The sequence below is a fragment of the Indicator indicator genome, chromosome Z, assembly GCF_027791375.1.
Source record: "Indicator indicator isolate 239-I01 chromosome Z, UM_Iind_1.1, whole genome shotgun sequence".
NCBI lineage: Eukaryota > Metazoa > Chordata > Aves > Piciformes > Indicatoridae > Indicator > Indicator indicator.
The window spans coordinates 44,279,506-44,305,705 of record NC_072053.1 but is presented as its reverse complement, the minus strand read 5'-3'; the positions used below and the strand labels follow the sequence as shown (position 1 = coordinate 44,305,705).

General features: G+C 34.2%; 1 protein-coding gene across 1 annotated transcript in view; it reads right to left on the bottom strand.

Moving 5' to 3' along the window:
• Positions 1–26,200, bottom strand: part of CNTLN (centlein) — a 318,217-nt gene that overhangs the window by 19,976 nt on the left and 272,041 nt on the right. Inside the window, 5 exon segments of the mRNA XM_054397579.1 lie at positions 4,237–4,422; positions 4,767–4,904; positions 6,377–6,503; positions 8,117–8,214; positions 11,494–11,658. Of these exon segments, the coding sequence (XP_054253554.1) occupies positions 4,237–4,422; positions 4,767–4,904; positions 6,377–6,503; positions 8,117–8,214; positions 11,494–11,658 (714 nt within the window).

The window sequence follows — 26,200 nt, the reverse complement described above, 5'->3', positions numbered from 1 at the left end:
ATGAAAACATGTAACTTTATAAAAGGCATCTAAAACACTCTCAGAGGTACCTGGTCCCTCTTACAGGTAATTTGTGTACTTCTGTAATAAAAATGTGTTATGTGGCTTAGAGTACACTATACTTATGACTTTACTTTCATTATTATTTACTAGTTTTCATTAATGGCACTGAAATTTTTATCAGGATTTGATGTCTAATTCTTTGAAAATGTTTAATAATCAATTTAACTCTGATGATTACTGATGTATAGAAACACTTAAATTTCATTAATTGCTTTTCTGATCAACTACACAGGACATTTTAATCCATCTAACATACTATTGATATATTTTTTTAATTGGAACATTAAAAACAGTATATTAAAAATGAATATTAACTTTTATCAAGTGACTTGTACTGCTTTCTAGAAATCATATTTATTCAATTTATTTTCTGTAAAGCCATTCTAAGAAGCATTACTATGCTCCTATGCTTTAATACTTTAATAATTGAATTTTAGATAAATTTCCATTATTCTAGCCAGAAATGAGGTCTGATTAACTGACCTAAAAATACCTAAAAAATACCTTTTCAGAGTATTGACTCAATACTATCATTGTTTTAGACTTATGGCAGGTTACATAATATATAAACTTACTTTGAATACTTACCCAAAACAAGTATTAGCAAGAGTAAAATTCCTTAAATAGCACTATAAAGTTGAATTTAAAAAAAAATCTCAATTTAATAATATTACCTCTTTCTCAAAACTGTTTAAGATCCTCCATTGGCTACTAATACATAGGGAATATTTCAGCATCTTCATATAACATCAGCCTACCTCCTTCCAGATGTAAAACATGATACTCTCACAGGACTTTCACCTTTCTGCAGTTACACTGCTGTTTTATCTAATAATGGCTTATATCCACCACGTAATATCTATCTTGTTACTATCATATTTTTAAGTCCTGTCCCTTTGCTATTATTCTCGGCCTTGCTACCTATGGATTTCCTGTTATTTCTTCAGCCTCTTCTCCATCCTCTACACTCTAAGGCTGCTCATATTTTCAGATTGTTTTCCACTTCCTTGATATTGCCTTCTAAATATTATGTTCTCTTTCCAATCAAACTGAAACAGGTATCTATAAAGAGCTACCCTCTAATTAAGGTTTTTTTGGCTACTTAATAAACTGCTACAGTGCATGATTTCTATTAGTATCTTCCTCACAAAAGCCTTGGAGAAATACACTGCTCTGAATCAATCTATTTTAGGTGCCCTGTTGGTTCCCACTAAATGTAACTTAGGAAATAACACCCGATGCCTATACCACACTCCAACAAAAATAAGTCCAATAATGACTTGCATCATATTGGATAGAGCAACTTTAGTTTACAATCCTTTCTTCCACCATTTTTAGGAACTATGACTAGATCTTACAATCCTAATTTTAGTTGCATAAGTTTCTGAAACTGGGCTTCCCATAGAAGTGAAAGGCTTTATTATACATTACAATTACATGTGCTTAACTTATCATGTCCTCAAAATGATCCAGTGGTGTGTATTGGACTTCTATCAGAAACCTCTCTCCCAGCTTTTGTAATTTTAGTCTGTTGATTCATATGGATTCAAGACCTTGTGGTATCAATAACTCTAATGGCAAGCAACAGTGTCTGCTATAAACAAAGCTATACTCCTTTGAAGTTTCTCTGCTGCCCTATTATTAGTTGTAGCTATTGATTAGCAATGTTGAAATTATTTACTTGTTGTATGCTAAAAAAAGAACTATATAATGTCATGAGAGACTTGGAACTGCTAGAAAACATAACTGCATTCAATGTGACTAATGAGGAAAAGGTTAGGCTTCCACTCAGAAAAACAGGTAAGACTTGTGTAGTGATGGGAATTGCACAAAAAGATAAGAGGGTCATAAAAATATGTTAAAAACAGGTTAAGCAAGAGACAGTTTAAACTTGATCTCTATACAGAAAAACTTATCTGAGTTACTGAAACTTGAGAACCAAGGTCATGGGAAAACTGCCAGCTTACTGGAAGGAGAGAGTAGAAATGAGACAGAACAAACTTCAAAGGATGAGCTGGTGCAGGTAAGTGTACTGATACTGTGCCATCTCAATCTTCCTATGCAGACATGTAAGAGGTATTTTAACAGGACTTACTTGATGTACTACTGAATTCCACCGAAATACCAAGGATTTTCAACTATATTTTTTACAGCGGTATATACCGTGTGCAAAATCTGATTTCACAGAACTCTATTTTCCATAAAGATTTAATACCTAGCTAAGCAAAGCAGTCTATTAAGGAAGTCCTTGTTCATCAATTTGACTTATAGACAACATCTTTAGTTCAAAAAAAATCTCTCTGTAGGAGGAACTGTAGTCAGCAAAAATGCTACTGGAAATATCCATGCACATTCTTTTATCCGGAGGAAAACCAACATATTTATTTTATTAACTAAATGTTATGATTATTTATAGAGAAAATGCATATTAACATTCTTTTTACATACAGTAATGGCATGCAAATGCCAATGCATATTCATGGTAACTAGCAGACAAGCAGTCATTCAACAATGAATGAAGAATTACAATAGTTGCTAACAGGTGATTTACCTTATTACAGCTACTTTTGAGAACTGAAGATCTTTTACTTATTTTCTATTTTTTGACAAAGATTTTATTATTGAAATATGCAAAGTATTGATAGTATGAACCCTTGTTTATCTCATTTGTCTGTAACTGCTACTGCAGTTTATTCAATGAAATCACTCCAAAATTCACAGCAGATGAATGGATACTGAATTGCATCTCTCTGCCATCAATTACATGGGAGTATCTAATTTAAAAAATTAGGTGATGCATTGTATTAATCCAGACTTTCCCATACTCAGAAAAATAATCATGCAGCTGTGAAAAGAACTCATTTCTTCCTCTTAAAAGAAGCATTCTGTACTAGAGGAAAGCACATTTCACCTCTTGAAAAAATAAGTTTGCTCAAGAATATGCAAGATAATACTGAATCACAGAGCACTCTGATCAGCTTTATAACACATCCCCAAAAGAATATTTTTCATAGAAATGAATCATCATTTTCAACTTAGATATTTTAAATTTTGAAATCTTTGAGTTTTGAAGAGCATTTAATACTTTCAGTCTTTTTTCATAATGAAGCTGATGTGAATTTTGCAACTGATCCATACACAGCATAGTTTGTGGCCAACACTACTAGTCTGAAAACTATCCTGTAGAATAACATTTTACCTGACGATGACAGAAAGGGTAAAATGCACAAATATTTAGATTACTAAAATTCAATCCATGGCAGAAAGTTACAATGAAGAGATAATTATAAATGCCCTCTTTTTACAGTGCATCGAAATACCACTGTTTTTACTTTGGATGCAATAAGACTTGCTCAAACATATACAAAATATATAAACATATATATTCCTCTGCACCAAAATCCAATAACAGTAGAGAAATGGATCAGTTTCATGAGTCAGTAAGATATAACTTTGTCTGAAAGTAGGTATGTTGTGGATATATGCTTTGAACTTAATACAGACACATACTGAACAGGCATTATAATCCTTAGTTACACAGTAGATATTTCAGAAAAATAAATATATATATATTTCAAATACTAAGTTAAGAAATGGATTAATCTGTTCTGTAAAATTTCAAACTGAAGTACTACGATGAAGTGATTTGTATTACACCACTGACACAGTATTAATGCATGATGCAGTATAGTACATTTGACCAAAATAAAAAAACAATATTCTACACGGTGCTTTCAGTTTTGCACTATGGAGGTTCCATTATTATTTCTGCGATAAAAAGCATGTAAGTGTGGAAAATGAGCTAATTTACAGTAATCAACAGGTACAAATTATTTCCTTAAGTGTGTTGGGATTTTTTTTTTCTTTTCCTGCAGAGTAATTTGCTATACAACTAAGCACTTTTTCTTGGGAACAAGTACATTGGCAGCCAAATACAAAAAACATGATCGATACAAATATGGAAGTCTTTGGAAGACTAAGAGAGAGACCTACAGCCATTGTCTGTCATTCCTGTTTAGATCAGTTTGGAGCTGACATCAGGCCAAGGCAAGAACTTCAAAGATTGTTCCAGAACAGGGAATGCACCAATGATTAGCCTTACTTAATCTTTTACATTTTGCTTTCACTCACTTTTATTTAGGTGAACACTCAAAAATAAATTAAAACTCAAACCTTCACAAATGTTGTGAACTCTTCTACTTTGTCCTTGTTGAGAAGCAACTTCTTCTGTACAGTTTCCAAAGCTTGCTCACTCTGTTTAGCCAAATCACATAGTTGTTGAGATGCAGTAGTCTCAAGTTTAGTCATGGCACATTCAGACTCAGTGATTTTGTTCTCAAGATTGGTAAGTTTGAGATCCTGAAATATATCCAGAGAAAATACCGTTGAGACGATAAAAGTTGATAGCTAGGTATGATAGATTACAAGCAAACAAAACAACTTCCCTCCCATCACAGAATGTTCTCGCAAAAAATTGTAATTTCAAGAGAAAAGAGAAATTTCATTTTCAGTCATTATATCCACATCTCAGCATCTAAATTTTGGTGATGTGACTGAATTAAATCAGAGAAAAATGTTACTATTACTCTGACCTTTTTTCCTTTTCTCTATTTAAAAAGTTGAAGTTAATGGCCTTGTAACTTTTTATTTGAAACTGAGGTGTGAAAAAATTTCACAATAGAGCCAGCACAACTGTAAAATACCTTTTTCTCCAGTTCGTCTTTAGCCTTGTGGTACATCTGCTCATACTCAGACTTCTCTTTTGCAGCCTCATTGAGTCTTTGTTTAAGAAAGTCAATGAAAGCTTTTTTGTTCAAACAGTCTTCGGCCAATGCCTTTACCTAAAACAAGGAAAGACCAAGAGCAATTAACTATTAAGATACAAAATTTAAGAATTAAAATCAAATTGAAACTAAGTTTACCTGTATTATATAAATAATTTGATTAAAGCAACTTTTTCTGAAATTAGTCTTTAATAAAGAGTGTGCACATGCTCTTGTTACATGAAGTTTTGACTTGAAATGTAAAGAAAAGCTCATTTGTGGATCTGTTTGTTTATATATATATATACGATACTCTTAAAAAATGGCAAAAGGGAGAAAAACACAACTTGCACTCATTTCTTCTATCAGAGGTAAAAACGTTATTTAAACCTGAGCTGAGAAAATTATAACTGTCTATAAGTTAATAATCTGTAAAGCCTCTTAGATATTTATCATTTTGCCATACAATGCAAACACTGATCTGGGGTAAAATGAAATAGTGCAATGCTCCCAGAAGATCATTCAGCTCTCCTAACAATATTAATCACAAAGTTTTCCTGACAATATTGAGTAATTCAGTGCTCAAAGAACAGCATTAAAGTACATTATTCCATTCTAAATCTTTTGTCTAAAACCCAAACCAGATATTTCTCATTTCATACTTTAGCTTCCTTGCTTATGCTCTCACTCTTTGGCTGTGTATTTCTTAGTATCACCTTGTCCTTGCATGGAGGATAAGACAGTAGCTCTTTAGAGCTGAAAGTGCTATACAACTGCAAGGAAAGATAGTGCTTGTGATACTCATCAACCATCCACACTCTAGGAAAACAATAACACATTGGAAAATTTTTTATTGCTATTTTGGGGATACAGAATAACCTCACAGACAACCAAACATCACAATCATTTTTAGTATTAGAGGCCAAAGTGTAATACATTAGATGGATAATATAGGAAGATGCCAAATCATATACAATTCTAGCTTCAGTGAAATTGTCCTGGAAATTTGCAGAAGAAAACAATTTTCTATAGAAATTAAATTCTATCTACACAGACAGAACTATTTTAAGTTAACTGTGAATCATTCATAACATTGCAGTAGACAACAGATGAACATATGAAAGCACACATGTACTAAGGCCAGGAGAGGTGCATGGACTTCATTGGCCCATCTCATGTAAAATCACCCTTGTTTCAGGTCAACTGTATTCTACGAACTTACAGTGCATAAAATTAAATCTCACTACTTACAGCACATAAAACTAAATCTCACTATGTACAGCATATCCTTACAACTCAATGGTCTGAATACTTTAATATTTAATTATACTTCTTATGGACATACTGTGAAATCATGCCAAATCCACCCACGCTATCACCATATACTTATTTCAAGCAGACTATACTGGAGACAACTATGCTGGAGGCAACTATACCCTCGTTTGCTTACAGCAATATATTGATTTAGTATGCACAGCATGCTGAAATAACCTGTGCAAATCCACTGGTTTTTGCTCTTCTTAACACAATCTGTATCAAGAAAGAAGTACCTTTCTCTCAAGACTTTCTAATGCATCATTAGAGGTTGTCTCATTTTGTTGACTTGTTTTCAGACGAGACCTTAAGTCTTCTATCAAATGTCTTTTCATATTAAGGTCCCTCTCCAATCGAGTAATCCTAGAAGGGAAGAAGTCACACTGCATGTCAGTGTTAGAAAACACAGTTAATATTTTAATATTTTAAACATTTTAAACAACCAAAAATTATAAATGCAGTAGACAAACTATCATTCCTATAGATTCAGAACATTTTTTAAAGTGAAGGCTGATGTATATGCAGTTTATTTCTGATTGCTGATTTGCAAAAATGCTGTGGTTTATGCTTCTGATCTGGAATCATAAAAATATTCTTAAGCTATTATAAAAAAAGGCAAAATAACTGAACATGAAATTTAATAAATCAAGCTTCTTTGATGTCTCAAGCAGGTATCATTCAAGCACTACTTTGCACAATTTTTTTTTCAAAAGACAGTGAAAGGGGGAAGTTTCTTTTTTATCCAACTGAGCAATTCACAGAAATACATCAAAGACCTGTACCCTTGTAAATATGTTGGATAAGACAATAACTATTAAAAACTGCAAAATCTAGAAATAACATTAGCTTTTTTCAGCTACTCCACAAAACAAACTTTCATGCACTACAACATAATCTCTGTTTATGCCTTATACAATGCTTCCATCTTTATGATACAAATTAATATTTTAAATACTTACAAGCAATACCCATTTATGTTCAGACTTATTTTTATTTTGTGAAATAAAAATGCATGTTGCTAATAAAACATTATTGATACTATGAAAATAACCCCACGAAAACTATGAATATTAAATTTTTTTTCATCTATTTCACATTTATACTATTATACTATTTTGGTGATTATATATTACACTTTATGAAAAATAGTATCCTTTTCATAAAAAAGACACATGACAACAAATAATTCTATCTTAAATTTATGTATTATGATGGAAAAATTCAGTTTCACTTTGAAATAAAATATATACAATGTACACAATTTAACCATACGATTATCCCATTTCAGAAAAGTAAACTGCATTCTTTCTGCAAAAATAATTAAAAACAAATTAGAATATTTAGAGGAATTGAAGTCTGGGACCACCAAGAAATTCACAAATATACCAGCAGTTTTATCACCTAATTGAAGAACAGTATTGTTATCAGTTAAAGTAGGCAGAAAAAAAATCTTAGCTATATGCTTCACAGCAATATACGTGAATTTCAAAATCAGTAGTAAACATTAAACAATTCAAATAAAAACAAATACAACTGTCCTTTTGAACTCTTTATGAATATGAATAGATATTTAATCTTTTTTTAAGGATCTGAACCTTGACTTGACTCTTAGCCCCTAGGCAAAGAATTATTGTATTTGAAAGAATGTATTTAACAGTGTTGAGGAATTAATTTAGACTTACATCAAAGATAAAACAGACTTCTTTAGAGTCTCAGTTTTGATTTAAGGTATGCTTATTGTAATACAGATACTGTAGCAAGCTAATCACTCATAGATTAAAAAAAAAAACAATTTCAGCACAGACTGCTCCAGTTTCTAAAAGAAAAAAACACCAAAAAACTAACAGTCTGCAAGCTTGCAAGAAAAAGAAAAAAAAAAAGATCTTAAAAATCAGTTCTAAAATGGTTCATAGTGTAAGAATTATACAGCTGCCACCGGGTGGCACCAAACACAATAGATAGAAGAGTGAACGTACTTTGCTTGCAGTTCCCGAATCCGTTCTTCTTTTTCCTGGACTTCTTTTTTCAGTGACTTAACGGTGGCCAATTGCTTAGTGATTTCATTATTCGAATTCTATATTGAAAAATATTAAAAAATAGACAAAGCATGCTATTAGTCAGTAAATTAACTTGAAATAATGGACTGTGTAAACTTCCACCTATTTCATGAGTGTTCTTAAAAATGAATTGGCACAAAAAAAGGAGTCTTATTTTCTAGCAATTCCTAAGCAGAAGTACATTCCGTGTGAAATACTATCAAATTGAGTACTTTTGCAGCGCTCTAATAAGGCATGGTTAATAGATGTTTCCCAGGACACCTACAAGCCCACAGCATCTATTGGAACCAAATTTTCTCTTGCATAGCATGGTCAAATGAAAAGGTAACAGGAAAGAGGAGAAATAAAATTGGTTCTGTATTTGAACTACATCCCTGAATGGCACAGTTCTACAGCAAAAGGAACCTACATCTAGAGAGCAACAATTTCCAATAATCCCTTTCATACTGTGCATTTAGAAATACAAGACAATCCACCAGAGCAGTTGGGTTTGTGTCCCTTGAAACGCAAATCACAAGATAAAAACATTTCCACTTGGCCATACTAGCACAAATCCTACATTTCAGTAATGGAAAGGTATGATGTTAACTTTCAGGCACATGTAATTCAAGTGAAGGAGAATGACACAGTTGTTGGCTTTTTAATCATTATGTATAAATAATAAGTGATCAGACATGCTGTAAACAAAGATAGTTCAGGAGAATTTCTATGCTCAGTGCAGACTTGTAAGGCCTATTAACATTAATGGGAGTATTGTACATAACTCTGTGCACCTCAAGGGGAGTATATATTCTTGTGTGCATAGTTAGATGTAAAATATTGTTCTTAATAACTTGTCTAGTCTATTTACTATTATTATAATATGAAGCAAAACCAGAAAATTGTTAAAATTATGCACACTAGCAGAATATTCCCATTTTTCCTGAGACCTGTTGTTGAGCATGAGCTTCATGCACATGTTCAGAGTTATGTTATGGTATTCTGTTTCCAAATTCACCACCCACACTTAACCCATTTCTTCTGGTTGGCAATGACACAAGGAGTCATTACGTAGAGCATAAACACACGCTGTGAAGATAGCTCTGAGAGAAAAAAAAAAAACTAACCAAGCCCTGGTACTTTGAGATTTTGAAATATTACGAAGCGATTTGCTGCTTCCTTATACAGACATTTAAGATAGTAACTTTGTATCTTCTTTTAAAGCATGCTAGATAGCCTGGAACAATAGTAAAAAACTTTTGCCAATTGCTTCTGCTAAAAATGACTTGCCAGACTTACATTTGTAAAAAAGATTATTCATCAAACTATTTAGGTCAAAGTAAGACCAACAATTTTTATAACTCAAGAAGCTTTTGAGGCCCTTCTAGTCAGAACTCTCATCCAATTCAGTAACCAGTGAGTTTACACTACTAATATGGATTTGAGGTCACAGATTATGTTTATTCTAAATGTAGTTTTGATCCATGGTTGATTTTTAACATTAAAAATGTAACACATCTTTCAGAAGGATTTAAAATTCATGATAGTATTTCTGACATCAGATTTATATATGCTTACTAAACATTGCTGCAGAAACAAAAAAACACAACTTTGTTTTCAGCAATGTATTTTGCAGTTCACATGTTGCAGACAAGGTAGCCTTCTAGTATAAGTGTTACTCTTAGGAGTATTAAAAACAAAACAAAACAAAACAGAACAAAACAACCAAAACCCCTAATTTTTTATTTTTCTTACTTTCAGAGATCAATTTACTAATAGGTTTCTAGATAATGAGGACATTAATCTGAAATGAACAATTGTAATTAACAGAAATTAGCACTTGCCAGCAACAGAAGCAGAACAGTCAACCCCAAATCCAAAATCAACACTCAAGAAGTTAGAGTATATTATTTCACAGTCTCTTTCTCATAAAGTAGAAAAAATGATGTGTTTTTTCATGGCTACTCCCTTCTCTCTTTATCACCCACTGTGCCATAGCCAAAACCTGTAACAACCATGATTACTATCTACAGCTAAGAGGTCTGACCACTACCACATCTCAGGCGCTAGCACAGCTAACCTAGTACTGGGAGCCCGAGCCAGCTGTGTCGCTCATGTGACATGGCCTTTTCCTTTAGCTGATCCTTTGGCAGCCAGGTTGCTAGTTTCTTCTACCAGCAAGAAGCCATACCATTTTGACGTTTTCTCTTTCCTCAAATACAAATCAGAAAATGATAGAAAAAAACCAGAACAACTTCGAGACATTCTGTTGCACATATATTTCCTTCTTTGAGAGGAATAATTAATATATATTTGAGCCAGACCACCTACTGAGAAAGCTCTCAGTTCAACTCGGTCCAGCATTTACATCACCCACATATTACGGAATCACTAGAGACTTAAAAAATACTATCATAAAAAAGTTGGTATTTTCCTACAAATAAAGAAAAAAAGAATGATGTCTCCTTGACAACAAGAATAGTAGTGACACATAGGTAATATGACACTATTACATAAGCTGCCTTCATCAGCTCAAATTCTATGTCCCCCTTTCACAGATACCTACTGCTTACCTCCTTCTTTAAGGAAGTAAGGAATCCACAGAATTCTGACTAAAGCAATTCCACAGTACTTTCCAACAAGATGCATTTAATCATCATAATCATCATAACTGAAAACACATCTAGCCTCTATCTGGCATATTTGATCTGCAAAAATTGTTTTAATTGTAACTTTTAGTTCTGCTGTTTATGCCTAGATTTCTACTTAACATCAAAGGCTGTCTAAAACCTAAGCTGATAATCACTGGCTGAGATAGATAAATGTTATTCATATGTAAGTATACACATATCTGCTTGACCCAGTTATGAAATGTCCTGGGTTAACACAGGCCACTCTCACAAGCTCCCCTCTCTATACACAGATGGGAGGGAAAGTAACACAAAAAAACCTCTCTGGGTTGAGGTAAAGAGAGCATAATGAGTAATAAGATGCAACTTAGCCTACTTGCAGAATAGCGCAGCAAAATGCAGAAGCAGCAGCAGAAGCCAGTGATCCCCCTCCCACTCCTCAACCTGCAGCCAGCCTATTGGAAAAGACCCATACCCATAACCTAGAAACCAAGAACTGCAACTGGAACAAGAAGCCTTTCAAGTTACAATTTGAACTTCAAGTCCCATAATACTTTGCTCCAGCCAGCACTTTCAATTTGAACTGGTACGACAGAAGCATGGAATTGAATACCAGCAGCAAATTCAACTCAACCCATGACATGTTCACATGAATTATACTCAGCTCTGTGTAACCTGTTCCGTCACCTTTAGTTTGCACTGCAGCTGTCTCATCTCTAAATCAATGTTCTTTGAAGGAGCGAGTGTGGCTTCACTCTTGCTAGCAGTTTGAGACAGATGTTCACTCAGCTTCAATTTTCTTTGTAAATCTTCCTTCTCCTGTTGCCAATTGGCCAGTTTGGAGGTCAACAACTGTTTTACAAACAGAAGAAACAATCACAACTGCATCCTAAAAATATTTCTGCTTCATCGTATGACATGTTTTTCTGGTTCAGAAGTGAACAGGAATATAACACTATGTATTACTTGCAATTATATTGTAGAGCTATTGGTTGAGTCCTCTAGTCCACAAAGACTAAATCCATCAGGAAAGAGAAGTCAACCTACATTATAAACAAGCAAGTTGTTTGAAAGGCAAGCTAACTCGATTTTGACCATACACATTGCTATTTTTACCAAGACATGCAAAAATTACCATACAAAGCTGAAACTGTAGCTACTGTTGAAACCTGTTTATGTAGAGCCTCTCTGGGATTCAGCAATTATTTCTACACAGAACATCAAGAAATATCAAGGCATCTCAGAAACCAATGCATATTAAAGGTGGTTAAATGTCAAATCTGTTTTAATGGTGACTACTGTAAGCTCACTTGAATTGCTGTGTTGACAACTATTGTAAAACATTCAGCCTTCTCTTGGCTTTTGTTTTGATATTTGTAGGGCTTGTAGAGGTTAAAGCAAAGTGGACCAGCTGCACTAAATATCTTCTGGTTGACTGGTCTTTACTCACATTGTGTTATTTCTTCCCTTTCACATATATGCATCATAGCCAGAGAACCACATATTCCGTAACCTTGACTCCTGGGCTGAGGTACTTAAGTGGTAAAAGCCAAGCTGGAGCAGGACAGGATAACAGATGTTAGTTGTTTATTCCACTGGGTAGGTCTTACCACCCTATACTGCAGCCAAAACGCTTCTCATTTAGCAACATAAATGCTAAGTCCAATTAGCAGATGAGGCTTGTTAGGGATTTAGTTCAAATAAATAACATGCAAACAAACTCTCAGTCTTGTTGCACTTGATTGACAACTGACAAGACTCATTTATTCTTTGTAACTATATTTCATGTACTCCTTGCAGAGGTAATCTTTTAAATAGAGTATTTGTTTTAATCTAAATAATACTGAATGTTGTTCTGCAAGAAGGGGAACTAAAATAATCTTCATGCCACTGGTTAACTTTCCTGAATCTGTAGTCAGCTGACAGCTACTGATGACCTAATGGGGTAACTACAGTACTATCTTATTATTCCAAAGAAGACTGTAATATAGTAGTTTAACATAAAGAACAACTATACAAAATAGCATTGAAATTTCTCAATTAGTAAAAAACTTCCATTGTGAAGAATCCTGTTAACTTGGAGAAGGCACTGCAGCTTGAAATGACTAAATATACGTATGACTATATGATAGCAGACAAAAAAAAATTAGAGAGATCTAAGCTAGAATTCTATTTCTAAGCATTTTATTATTTATCTCAGAAATGGATAACAGTTGAATGTTATTAGAAAAAAAATGTATCTACATGTGTTTATAAACATACACACTTCCAGACCAATCTTCTGAAGATCACATAAATAAACAAATAAAATTACTTATGGTTATGTTTATTCCCATTATGAATGGCATGAGGGGGCTTGCTCTGTGTTAGCTTAAAAAAAAGTTCATGCACAAAAGAAAATGCACACTGTATTTAAAGTTAAAAACTCTAACAGTATTTCACCCAAGTGCATTTATTAAAGCAAACTGGCAGTTTACATATGTATCTGAAATATGTACTCTTCTTAGTAAAGGGCTTAACCTTTCCATTCTCTTTTGCTGTTATTATTCAACAAGAGATAAATATTGCTAATTTTCTAATTGGCTATTCCTTAATCTATTATTCTCACAATTCATACAGTCAGACTGCTTTAATAACCCGAAAGTAGTACTTCAGAAAGATACAGTATAGAAAGAGGTAAGGATTAGGTTAATTGTTCAGTATAGCCAATATTTCTACATGTAGAATTTCATGATTCAGTGTCTCTATAATAAATTATTCATAAAAAGAGAAGAAAAAAATCATAGCTGGATCAATATCTCTGATTAAAATTAGAAACATCCTCATATCTGCCCAAGATAATTTATGACTGTCAGAAGTTTCTTAGGTTGCTGCTGTCACCAAAATGTGTCTGGTCTAAAATGCCACGATTGAAGCAGCCACTTTCCCAAAACCTACAGCAAATATATTGAAAAAGAAAGGGCTTTCATGGGATAGTTGCCAAAGAGGACAGTGCTACATTGGTTATAGAATTTACCTGTGTGAGGTAGAAAAATGTTGTTTAAAATATGAATTTACATAAATTCAGAAAAAAAATCAGAACTACAAGGATGAAGTAGTATATGATGTACAAGACAAACACCTCCCAACCTGCTAAAGTAGACAAAGACAGACACATAAATGGAATCAGAGATACAAAGAAAGTTGTCTCAGCATTTCTGGGGAAAATGTAAATAATGTTACAGTGGTGGTAACTGTATTGCATTATTCTTCTATTTGCAACATATTGAAAGGATCTGTGAAAATTCTACATAAATCTATGCAGGATGTGAAAAACAGCCTCCCTATCCTTGCAAGATATTTCTGCCTAGAAGATAGTCCTTGCATTTGCTTAAGAAGCAAGTTCATCAAACCACTGTACCCCAGCACTTGGAACGTTTTAGGTCATGTCTTCTGTTCTTTTTTTTTTTTTTTTTTAGACACAGAGGCTATTTGTGTGTGCCACCATGCACACAAATCCTGAGTGACAGAATAAAAGGGATTTATTCCAGGAAAAGAGGTCACTAAGATGAAAGGCAGAATCTTTGACACCAGCTAGACCAGATGCTGGCTGGTAAAGGCATGCTAACACTGCTCCTCCATAATGGAACGGCCTTTGTTGCACCTCCTCCAGAGTGTTTTGGCTTAAGAGATGTTTATAGATTCAATATCCATCTATCTTAATCTTCTTGCTCACAGGATACCCATGGCACTCTGTTCTCCTGTATAAAAAAGGACAAACTAATGAAATCTCAGTTTCTACGTAATCAATGTAAAACTTTCTGTGACTCAGCAAGGCTTTTTACCATAAGCCCTCAGATCAGAAAGACAGATGTATGGAAGGCACAGTGGATTAATGCAGGAAGCTCCTCAAATGGCATATTGCTCCTTGTGAGGAGCTTCTAGCTCAGTTTGTATCAGTCACTCTCCTACTGCAACTGGCATTTCTGTTGGTGGTGGCTGATATTGCATCACCACTACTGTACATGACCTCATACATTTATAAGTGCAGAATATATTACATAGAATGTATTTCTAGGAAAAAAATATAAAATAGGATGTAAATCGTATACTCTTGAAACCCTTTTTAAGCAATGACATAACATTAATTTTGCTACTCATTTTGTAATCCAGCTATCACTGCTAAATATCTTCAGATGTGTAAAATCATATTTGCTATGAAGCTTCTCCTCCTAAAATCCTGGCAGACACAAAAATTATGATGGGCATAAAGAAGCATGTAAGAAACTAGAAGTCAACATATTACTCCGTCTTTCCCTAAGAAACCTTCCCACCATAGGTAATAAAATATATTCACTATATGCAAGGCTTCTGTGCCAAGTTCTGTTTTAAAATCTAACACTCCTTATCTGAATTTTTAAAAACAGAATGATATTTCCTCACAGCCTTAGCTTAATCATGAAAAATACACAAGGTAAGCAACACCTGTTGCACACATAAAAAAGTTCAAAAGAACTTTTCAAAACATATTTGCAGGCCCAGAGCTAGCTATCTATGATTTTGCACACTCTATCAAATGTTCTAATGATAAACATATTTACAATATGCAAGGCAAAACGTATTGAGTCAGTCCCATTAATCTTGATCTTGTTTTGTTCTCTTGAATCAAAACCAACCTCTGCCTGATGGGTCACAGGAAAAAAAAAAAGTTCAAATTCATACAGATGGTATGTAGCTACCTGAAAATATGAAAACACACATAACCAACTAAAAAGTGAATTGTGCTGCATACTTAATGTGATCCTATAAAGAAAAGGCAAATAACTCCAAATCCTCAGTGAAAGTAAATGATTGATTACTTAGTATTTCAGACGTGAAGACAAACAATGAAACAGAAGTCTTTCATGACTTAATATCCTATTCCTAAACTGAAAAAAGGACCATAAAAAGAAAAAGTTCTAAAATGTAAAAGTTATTTTTTATTTTTCTGAAATTTTAGTAAAACCTACTGCATCACTGAGTTATGATTTTTTTTTTCATCCAAATGCAGTTATCAGCAGCTGACTCTTTCACAAAATGTCAAGTAAGTGAAGGTAATATAGAGGACTTTTTGCCAGTGCTTTAGCTAGTTGTTAGACTTCAATAGCCTTTAGAGACCATTAAGTACCCTTTGGCTAATTGGCCAATGGTAGATTAATCCTCTTTTTATTCTAGCAGTACTATTTTAACACCCTTTGCACTCTGTCAGTGTAGTATCTGAATGACAAAATAATATTGTGCATGAATAATAAGCAGAAAAGTTAAATTAACATTTCATGTTTCACATGCCATATCCATGTATCAGTGAGAAAAACCCTTTTAAAGCCACTGACATTCAACTTTTTTAAACAATCTCATGTTGACATCTTACTGAAGTGAATCTTCCTAATTACTGCTAATTGCCTATCAAGAAAAAAAAATTCCTTGAAGTGCAGTTGTCTAGTATAGATGAACACAGCTCCGATGTGCATAGTAAAGACAAGCATGACACTTAAGGTGTGCTACATTATTATGAGGTCATACTAACTATGGTTTGCAATGTACAAAGCAGCTTTTAAGGACGTTTAAGGCACTGAAAATGTCAATCTCCCATGAAGTGTTTAAATTAGTTCCCAACAGAGAAATACAGATATCAGCACGCAGATAAAGGTGTATTTCTCAAGTGTTTTATTAAAGAAAAAACATAGTTGTCCTAATGAAAATGTTACTGTTACACAATTGCAGCTTATCAACTGTACAAAAGCTATGTTTACACTATCACCTACAGAATAGCCCTTTCACACATACAAATTATAAATCAAGGTTTTATTGGCAATACAGTTGAAATCACTAACAAAGACCCTTATCAAAGTCTTTGAATGTCATCTTAATCACATGCTAGGACTGATCAAAGTAATCACAGTTTACAAAAGGGCTGTATACCACTTCATAAACAAATGTTTTACTTCCAACTTTAATTCAGCTATTCTATAACTAATTCATAATCTATTCTATGAATTATAAAAGTCTAGTATGACAACATCTGAAATAATATCATTTCTTATAAATCTTATGAAATAATAAAAATTAAAATCAATAAAATCAGAGTGTATAGGTCCATTAAAAATTTGTTTTCTGCAATATTTTTGTAAAGCGTTCTAATGCAAGAGATCAAGACCAGAACACATCTATCTATGTGTAAATGAACTGGTGTAATAATTCTCAAAGAAAATAATCTGCTGTTATAAACTGACAACCCTGAATACAGAACTATACATTCATGCAACTAAAGACTTTTTCAAAACAAATTATGTAAAATGAGAAAAAAAAAAAAAAAAGCTTCTGAAACGTGTCATCTGTATAACGATAATACCAGTTCAAAGATAGGGGGTTTGACCTGCAGCAATTCTATTTTAGCTTTCATTTTCTCATACTCTATACAAGTAAATACTGCAGTGTCCCATGCTAAATTTCTGTACCTATTAATAACACTGACATAGCACTCTATCTATCCTTGCAAATTTCAAAGGAATATTAAGAATTGTTAACTATGTATGTAACATTACTTATATAAATAGTTTCAGTATGAACAATTATATGATCACATCTATGTGCTTTTAATTTTTGTAGGAATTCAGTTTGCAATCTGGAGATGCAAACTGCCAGAACATACAGGTGTGCAGAACCTTGCCTATAAGGCTTTAACATTTCCAGGTGAAAATTACATACCTTACCAAAAAATGGTATTTCTTAGAAGAAATACTTAAGATTACAGCATTTTACAATGTATCTCACACACTTAACTTATTTGTAATATTTACACAACACGACACATTAAAAATAAATTTTACTAGAATTAAATTAAAAATTAAAATATAACCAGAGAGATTTCACTTTGTCAAGCCAGTTGTGAATAGCACCTTAAGTCCCAAACCAACGTTTCCATGTACCCAGCATTATTATTTAAACAAAGACAGGCTGACTTGGGTATTCTAACACCTAACATGACTGTGCACATTGTTTTGTTATATAGAAGGCAAAGATTTCCACCTGATGTGTAAAATCTGCCCCAAGATTTCCATACCATTGTACTTACTATAGGATTTCCAATATAAGACATGGAATCCATGCAATCTTTTATAGTTAGAGCCAGGTTTTACTGCAGTATTTACACAATATTTATGTGATGTTCATCAAACATGAGAGTTGGGGCAAACTCATAAGGCTAGAAATTTGAATTTTTCATCTAGGGTCAGGGATAGTGCCTGCCATATTCCCCCTGCTTAATCTTAACACATCTAAGCACTGCAAATGATCTACTTGCATGAGAGCCAGTCAGGGAATTTCACAAACCCTACAACTCATTACAAATTTAACAGCAGCAATGCTAAGTATTCATATGTTTCAGATAACACATACAAATATGCTGCACTAAAACTCATAGGGGGAAAAAATTAATAATGCTTCCATCTGTTTTCTGCATAGCTCATATAAAATACAGAGAAACCAAAATGAAAATGCTATTTTAAAGACTGTTTTTAAAGTTTCTTTTAATTTATCCACTTTTTCCAAAGCACACAGCTTTATAGCTTTAAAAATTAAAATTATTTTTAAAAGAACATGTAAGCAAGAAAGCCACAAAACAGTTGAAATAATGGTGAAATATTAATTTAACCTCTCCTCATTTCCATCTGTTTTAGAGAGAGAAACATTTTCTACTGAAATACATCTGCATCTCAAGTATAAGTGGGCAGGAATTTCATACTTGTGGGGAAAGCTGTCCCATATCCCATGCTCTGGACTGCTCTTTATATATTGTTTTTGTTTGCTTAAACGTCAACTTTTCAAGACCACTTTCTGTCAACTTACAGAAAACATATCTAAGAGGTAGAAAGGTCTGAGGAAGTGAAAAAATATTTTGAGATCAAAATTACAAAAAGTATATGTACACATCAGAGGTATCATCAGAAATGGGTTTCAATATTCATGGGAAAAAAATAAAGGTAACTCTATATTTAATTTTATACAATTATTTAAACATCTCATTTCTTACTGCTTGAGATGTCAACAAAAGATAAAAAAGTGTCCTCAGAACCTTTTTTGATTTTTTTAATCTAGACTGATGTGTAAAAGCAAAAAACTGGAGGGGAAGGAATGCCATCCAGAGGGACCTTGACAGGCTGGAGAGGTGGGCACAAGCCAACCTCATGAGGTTCAACAAGACCAACTGCAAGGTCCTGCATCTGGGTCAAGGCAATCCCAAGCACAAATCCAGGCTGGGCAGTGAGTGGTTGGAAAGCAGCCCTGAGGAGAGGGACTTGGGGGTGCTGGTGGACAAGAAGCTCACCATGAGCTGTCAGTGTGCACTTGCAGCCCAGAAAGCCAACCAGATCCTGGGCTGCATCAAGAGAAGTGTGGCCAGCAGGTCAAGGGAGGTGATTCTCTCCCTCTACTCAGCTCTGGTGAGACCCCACCTGGAGTACTGCATCCAGTTCTGGAGCCCCTATTACAAGAGGGATATGGAGGTGCTGGAATGTGTCCAGAGAAGGGCCACCAGGATGATCAGAGGGCTGGAGCACCTCTCCTATGAGGACAGAGAGAAAGAGTTGGGGCTGTTCAGTTTGGAGAAGAGAATGCTCTGAGGTGACCTTCTTGTGGCCTTCCAGTATCTGAAGGGGGCTTACAAGAAACGGGGGAGGGACTTTTTAGGCTATCAGGTAGTGATAGGACTAGGGGGAATGGAATAAAGCTGGAACTGGGGAGATTCATGAGAGTGGTGAGAGCCTGGAATGGGTTGTCCAGGAGACGGTTGAGGCCCCATCCCTGGAGGTGTTTAAGGCCAGGCTGGATGAGGCTCTGGCCAGCCTGATCTAGTGTGAGGTGTCCTTGCCCATCGCAGGGGGGTTGGAACTAGATGATCCTTGTGGTCCCTTCCAACCCTGACTGATTCTATGATTCTATGATTTAAAGAGTACAATGTGTCAACAAATTCCATTACTGGTAAAGTTACATGTTCTCATAGGCGCGGACAAAAATATGAATACATAACAAGACTTTAAAAAAAAAAGACAAAAATTTGGCAAATTTCTAGTCACACAAAGATGATACTATACAAATATCAGTGTATTATTTACATGTCTATGTAAAAAATAAAGGCATATTGCTAACCACTTCTGAGTTACTAGCCACTTCTGAAAGGGATGAGGAAGCCGATGACAGACATTGTAGGGAGGATGCAAAGAGGGGGATATTTTTCAAAATAATGAATTGCATTTAAATATTACCATTACAATGAACTGAATATAAATTAATGTGGTAATCCATTGCTGGATTCTTGTAAAGGAACCCCTATAGTGTTATCTTGAATATGTAATTTATGTTATCATTGGAATCCTTGCTAAAATTGCAGGTATAAATGAACAGTTTAGGATACCATGCAACCTACAATACATGAAATAGCTGAAGAGACAGACCATCACAAGTAAAAGTCACGGTTCCAGCCTAATGTATAAAATTAAATATAATTCCCCTTTACCATAATGATCATCAATACTATGGTTCATTTTGGCAATTCACTATTTTCATATACATGAAAAGTTTGTGGACAACATTGCAGTCTTGGCTAACCAGGGAGGTCCCAGTTGACTGGAGGTTAGAAAATGTGATACCCATCTACAAGAAGGGCAAGGAGGATCCAGGGAACTACAGACCTGTCAGTCTAACATCAGTGCCAAGGAAGGTTGTAGAGCAGACCATCCAGAGTGCTATTACACAGTACATGCAAGACAATCAGGAAATCAGGCCCATTCAGCATGGCTTAAGGAAGGACGGGTCCTGCTTGACAAACCTGAACTACTTCTATGACAAGGAAGTAGTCATCCACTTAATGGAAGAGAGAAAGGCTGTGGCTGCTGTTTACCCAGATTTTAGTAAAGCCCTTGAAATTTGACTTTCCTAAAGATTTTAATGTTTAAAATAGAAAAATGTTGGCAAATATATATTTTTTTTCTTCATGGCTGACTTTCAAATTATCACTCTGATAACCGATTTAGAAACAGAAAAGTAAAATGAAGAATTGCTCCTTTGGAGTGTTATTTTTTTTCCACTTTTAATTTTTTTTTTTTTCCCTAATAAGGAGGTGCAAAATCCGTCTACAGATAACAGTGAATCTGTTGCTGAAACACTACTTATAAGAAATGTCTGGAAAGGTCACATTTGACCATTGACAGATAACAGTATATGGAAACTTCCTTTTTTATTATTTACTATAGCTTTCATTGCTTTTTATACGATACTTTTGATACTAATAAAAATGCATAACTTTTTTCAGTTATAATTTATAAAGAAACAGAACATGTAAATATAAGTACTTTGGCAGGGTTATGTGTAGAACATGTTCTAAATGCTATTTCTTACTGAGATATTAATGACAGACATGTATTGCCATGCATCCCTAAAAGCAAAGTGGAGCAAGAAAAGTTAAACTCTGTAGAAGCAGAGTTTCCTGTTTGGAGCTGTACGCAGACTGTCATTCTGTTACAAAGACACAGATTGTAGACTTGCAATGTTTAGATCATTTTCAGTGACTTAAAATACAGTTCTCCCAGGTGACCTTAAGAACTGAGTAAAACAATGGTATGATGGGACTGCATGGGATGTTCCTCACGGTAATTGTACTTTCTTCAATATCTAATACAAAACACAGACAGTATTTTAAGAAATATCACTTGACCTAGAAGAAAGGACAAACAAGTAAGAAAGTCACGTCCAATTCCTCCTGGGTTCTCAGACTGGATCCTGGTTTTTGCACAGTTTACCTTACAAACATGATCCAAGTGACATTTCACAAATTCCTGGATAAATGTTGCTACACTCTGCCAGTAGAGAGAAAGGCTGTGTCATGCACAGATCAATAATAGCACTGTGTTTCATCAGCTTCAAAATCAAAAGTGCTTCATCTGGCAAAAGCCATGGCCCTTGAGGATCAGACATAGATAAACTGAATATCCTACACAGGATGTCTACTACAAAAGCTGCCAGTGTGAAGACAAGTCTAGAGACACACAGTGAATGTACGTAAATAGGAAAATATGTATTTGTATATATAAATAAGTTTATAACTCCTTTTAATTAAAAGAACAAATCTCACAAAGCAGCAGCTGAATAATGAAAATGAGACTAGAACTTTACAATTCTTGACAGAAAAATAAAATGACAGTCTGATCAATCCAATATTCATAGTATTTTGAGGAATTCACTAGAAGATGGAAGTAGAAGTAACTTTTGAACTATACACAACACTACAAATGACAGTGTGTTGTGATAAAAGGCACTCTAAGCTATACATAGTGCTTTCTTATCAAAATTATGTTCATTAAAGACAGAACACCAGAAAACTCTTCTTCAGGGAAACTACTTAAGTAGTGATCCTGAGGCTGTAATTACTCATATACTACCTGTTGTTTCATGACTCAATACAGGGTTACATAAGGGACAAATAGAAATTTGCCTCGTACAGCTTAGGTTTGCTCATGATTATTCAAACTTTATTTTCTAGTGACAGAACTTGCAAAGTTTGTATTTCCAAGTAACTGCAGGTAGATTTTTGACAATTTGATCAGTAGATTTGAAATTACTAGCTGCCTGAACACCTTTCTTTCATTTGTTCCTAGTAAATTTTGTTTTCTTTTCTTTTTCTGCCGAAGTTTCTGTTGCAAGCAATACTTTGAAGAGTAACTAATTTTATTCTTTGGAAGCCAAAACTTCAGGAATATATATCATTTTGAGTCCTCTACCCAGGTCTTGACTCAAAAAATTACTCATCTGTCTCTACTCCCCCAGTTAAAATGAAAACCACTCTCTTTTAAAGATTTCACTATTATCTCACTAAAAAACTGTTTTGTGATGCTCAACCCTACATGTAGACAAAAGAATATGAAAGAAAGAATAAAAAACGGTTATCGTTTTCTGTTCTGAATTTTCCTTACCATGCTATGCACTACCTAAACTAAAGACCTTTAGTCTTCTCAGCTCTTCAATAAGCTCTTCAATAAGCAACTCTGAAGGGCTGTACCAGACCAATGTAATCCTGAATTTGGTGTACATTACACCATAAAAGGTATTTTTCCCTCTCTTTGCATTTCTTCTGCTAATGATTAATGCTCTTTTAATTTTCCTGTTGCACACTGTAGAACATTCATTTACTTTAGGTTTCTCCCTTCATTATCCTTTTTCCCTGTGCCATGTGTCTGTATTTGCATGTCTTGAGTGGTGATGCTGTCTGTCTTCCTCTACTTCAGAATTTCTCATTTTATCCTGATGTTTAAACATCATTATAACAGTACTCCCTGGTTTCAATTAGACCCATATAAAACATTGGTTTGACTTTATCATCCATGTTTACATCTCTTCTCCACAGCACTATTAAATGCAGTCTGAGTTTTATCATAAAAATACTGTTGCCTATCTGTGCTCTATGAAATTCATGTCTTTCTTCCCTTAGTTCTTCAGATATATGAACAGTGTTGCTGAGGTTGAGAATGTACCTTCTTGTGAATACTTTCCATTATTTCATCTCATATCACTAAACATATCCTCTTCTCTTCCTATCTTTTAAATTTATTTTATGATTTTTTTATTCCTGTCAGAACAACTTGGCCCACTGCTAACCACAAGCAGTGGATTTCTCTCTAATTATTCTTTTCTAGATTAATTGTCCAATATTGCTGCAGTTCTCTGACTCCAATTGTCAATGGTTAATTACAATTGCACAAAAATTACAGACCTTGTATCTGGTACGTTCCTATCATGTTTCAGTTCTGTGTCCTTGAATGTTTATCTCAATCTTAATTTGCTAGACGACTGAAGACTTTACAAGCAAATTTGTTTTCCTTAGATACTTACACTTGAGTTACCTTTCAATCTCCTCTTTGAAAACCTCAAATTATTCTCTGGAATGGTATATTTTCAAGTCGTGTCCTAAGTCTTCTTCAAATGCTTTTTATTTTCATCAGTCTCTTTCTTGGATTCTGGTTATTAGAGCTAGAAATATTCTATGAGCAGTCAAACCATGCCAAGTGAAAGAAAACATTTTCTCTGCCCTATTGTATAACCTCTAGTTTATATATTCAAGGACTGCAGTACTGTTTTTCACAATGACAATGGGAGCTCATGTTTAGGTCATTACCTAGGACTCTCATTTTCCTTCAGAGTTCCTGAGTCCCAGGAGACAGCCATTCAGCATCGCTCAACACGAACCTGAGCAATGTATTGGTTTTCATTATGATGTAATAATTTCCTCATTGAAAGCACTGTGAGGTCATAATCTTTACTTTTCAATCAGCCTCTGATGGATGATTAAAAGCTTTGAATACCTGTCAATGACTGAAGATACCTTGTTGCACTGGCTTGGATTTTTATTTACAAAATGATTGAAAGATTTTACCCTAAAGCAAAGAGCAAAACCACTTTTATATATTTTATAGTGCATCCAAATAGAATACATATGTAAGGTACAAACCATTATCTTGGGGAAAAAATTGTTAAAATTCATATGAGGGATCAACTGAAAAATTAATTTCATGGTATGTGAGATTCTGAGATAGTGAAAATGATTAAGTGGTACTTACAGGCACCCATTTAACCTTAAGGCATGAACTGAGACATTGTGTTCCATGTGTCAGTGCTTAGCTCCAATCCAAACACTAACTCAAACTAGTCATGATGAAGATACATTTTGGAATTTTATCTCATATGCATATTCTAATACAAGTAATCACTGTTGCACAGGGGTACACAACAAAAATGAGTTGATGTGCTTATAAGACTCCTAGATATTTTCAGGTCATAGAGTAATTTTTGCAATCCCACAACCCTGCTTCTTCAATTTCTTAAGAAATCAAACTCCTAAAATAAGGAACAAAGCACCTCCCATACTGATTCACCCATTACAGGCATCTATCTTGCTAACCATACTGAGCACCCTGCCCCACCAATCTTATGTTCCCTAATTTCAGAAATAAGGAAATTTCTGTCATAGATTAGGACAGGAGCAAAGGAAGCAAGGTATAAGGATGCATTAGGAGAGTGCTGGAGAATCATCTCAGTGTTTAAATATAAAGGAATGCAAAATTATTTCTCAAATTTCTCATGACTCTCAAAACTCTTCACAAGAACATAATCAGGAAAAACTTTACCTAGGCCAGAAAAGAGGTACTGTTCAGTAAAACTCATTCATGAAACAGACAACAGCAAACAAGGGGAGAGAATTCAAACTTCCAGTGCAGGATGTAAGGCTGATAGAAACCCAAGGCATCTATTTCTTGCATTTTAGTAGTAGCTATACAGAATGGCACACAGAGGTGTTATTGCATAGTCTATCAGAATACTAAATCATACAATATTAAAAAAATTATGCAGCTACATCCTCTATGGTAATTTTTTCCTTGCAAGTTCAAAACACTAAAGAACTTCTCACCATACAGAGGTCTATATTCAAGACTAGAGCTAATAAAACTTATTTTTACCACCATACCCAGGAGGTCTTGAAATTTTATTGAATTCAGTGGAAATATGCACATGCACAGAGTGGTTAGTAAATCACTTTCATAGTTAATACTGCTAGTTACTAGCAATGAATAATTCATGGATCATTCCAGTGAATAAGCCTAAGAGTACTGATCCAATTGCAACCCAAACTAATTTTCTATGACAATCAGACTGTCTGAGCTGAAATGTAGTCTCTTGTCAATATATGAATAATTATTCCCAAATTAATGGATTTTTTTTTGGTGAGATTTAAGGATGAGTAAGTATTAGCTGACAAAAACATAAAACATTACCCACAGAACTTCATGTAACAGAGACGGTTCAAGAACCCAGTTAGCTCTATGCTTAGGCTTTAGCTGAATGAGCAGTCATGCTGAATTCGAAGAAGAAATTCAAGTGAACACTACAGGAAACACTACTATGACAGTATTTGTTGAGCTTTTCCAGGTCTCTAATAGTACCTTAATTAGGAAATTTCTAGGGGAAAAAAAGCTCCAAAGTGAGTTCTACTTTTTGTCTAATAATAAGGTAAGATTCAATGCACAAGGAAAGTTTGATCGAATCACAGGAAGGGTGAAGAAAAATAAACTACATATCACATGAAATCCAGAAAATAAAAACTATAGGATGATATCTTACAGCACTTACCATAAGTATTACATATATAAATAATGTAGAGATGCATATAGATATGTGTACTATCTCTATTTGTAACAAGACAAGAACATGCTAATCCTTGGGTTAGAGGTTGTTTCTTTTAATACAGAAGTTTACTTTTTAGGATTTCTACATGATACAGGAATATAAATAGTAGTGATTGTAAGTATTTCTTTGAACTTGATGAGGTCTA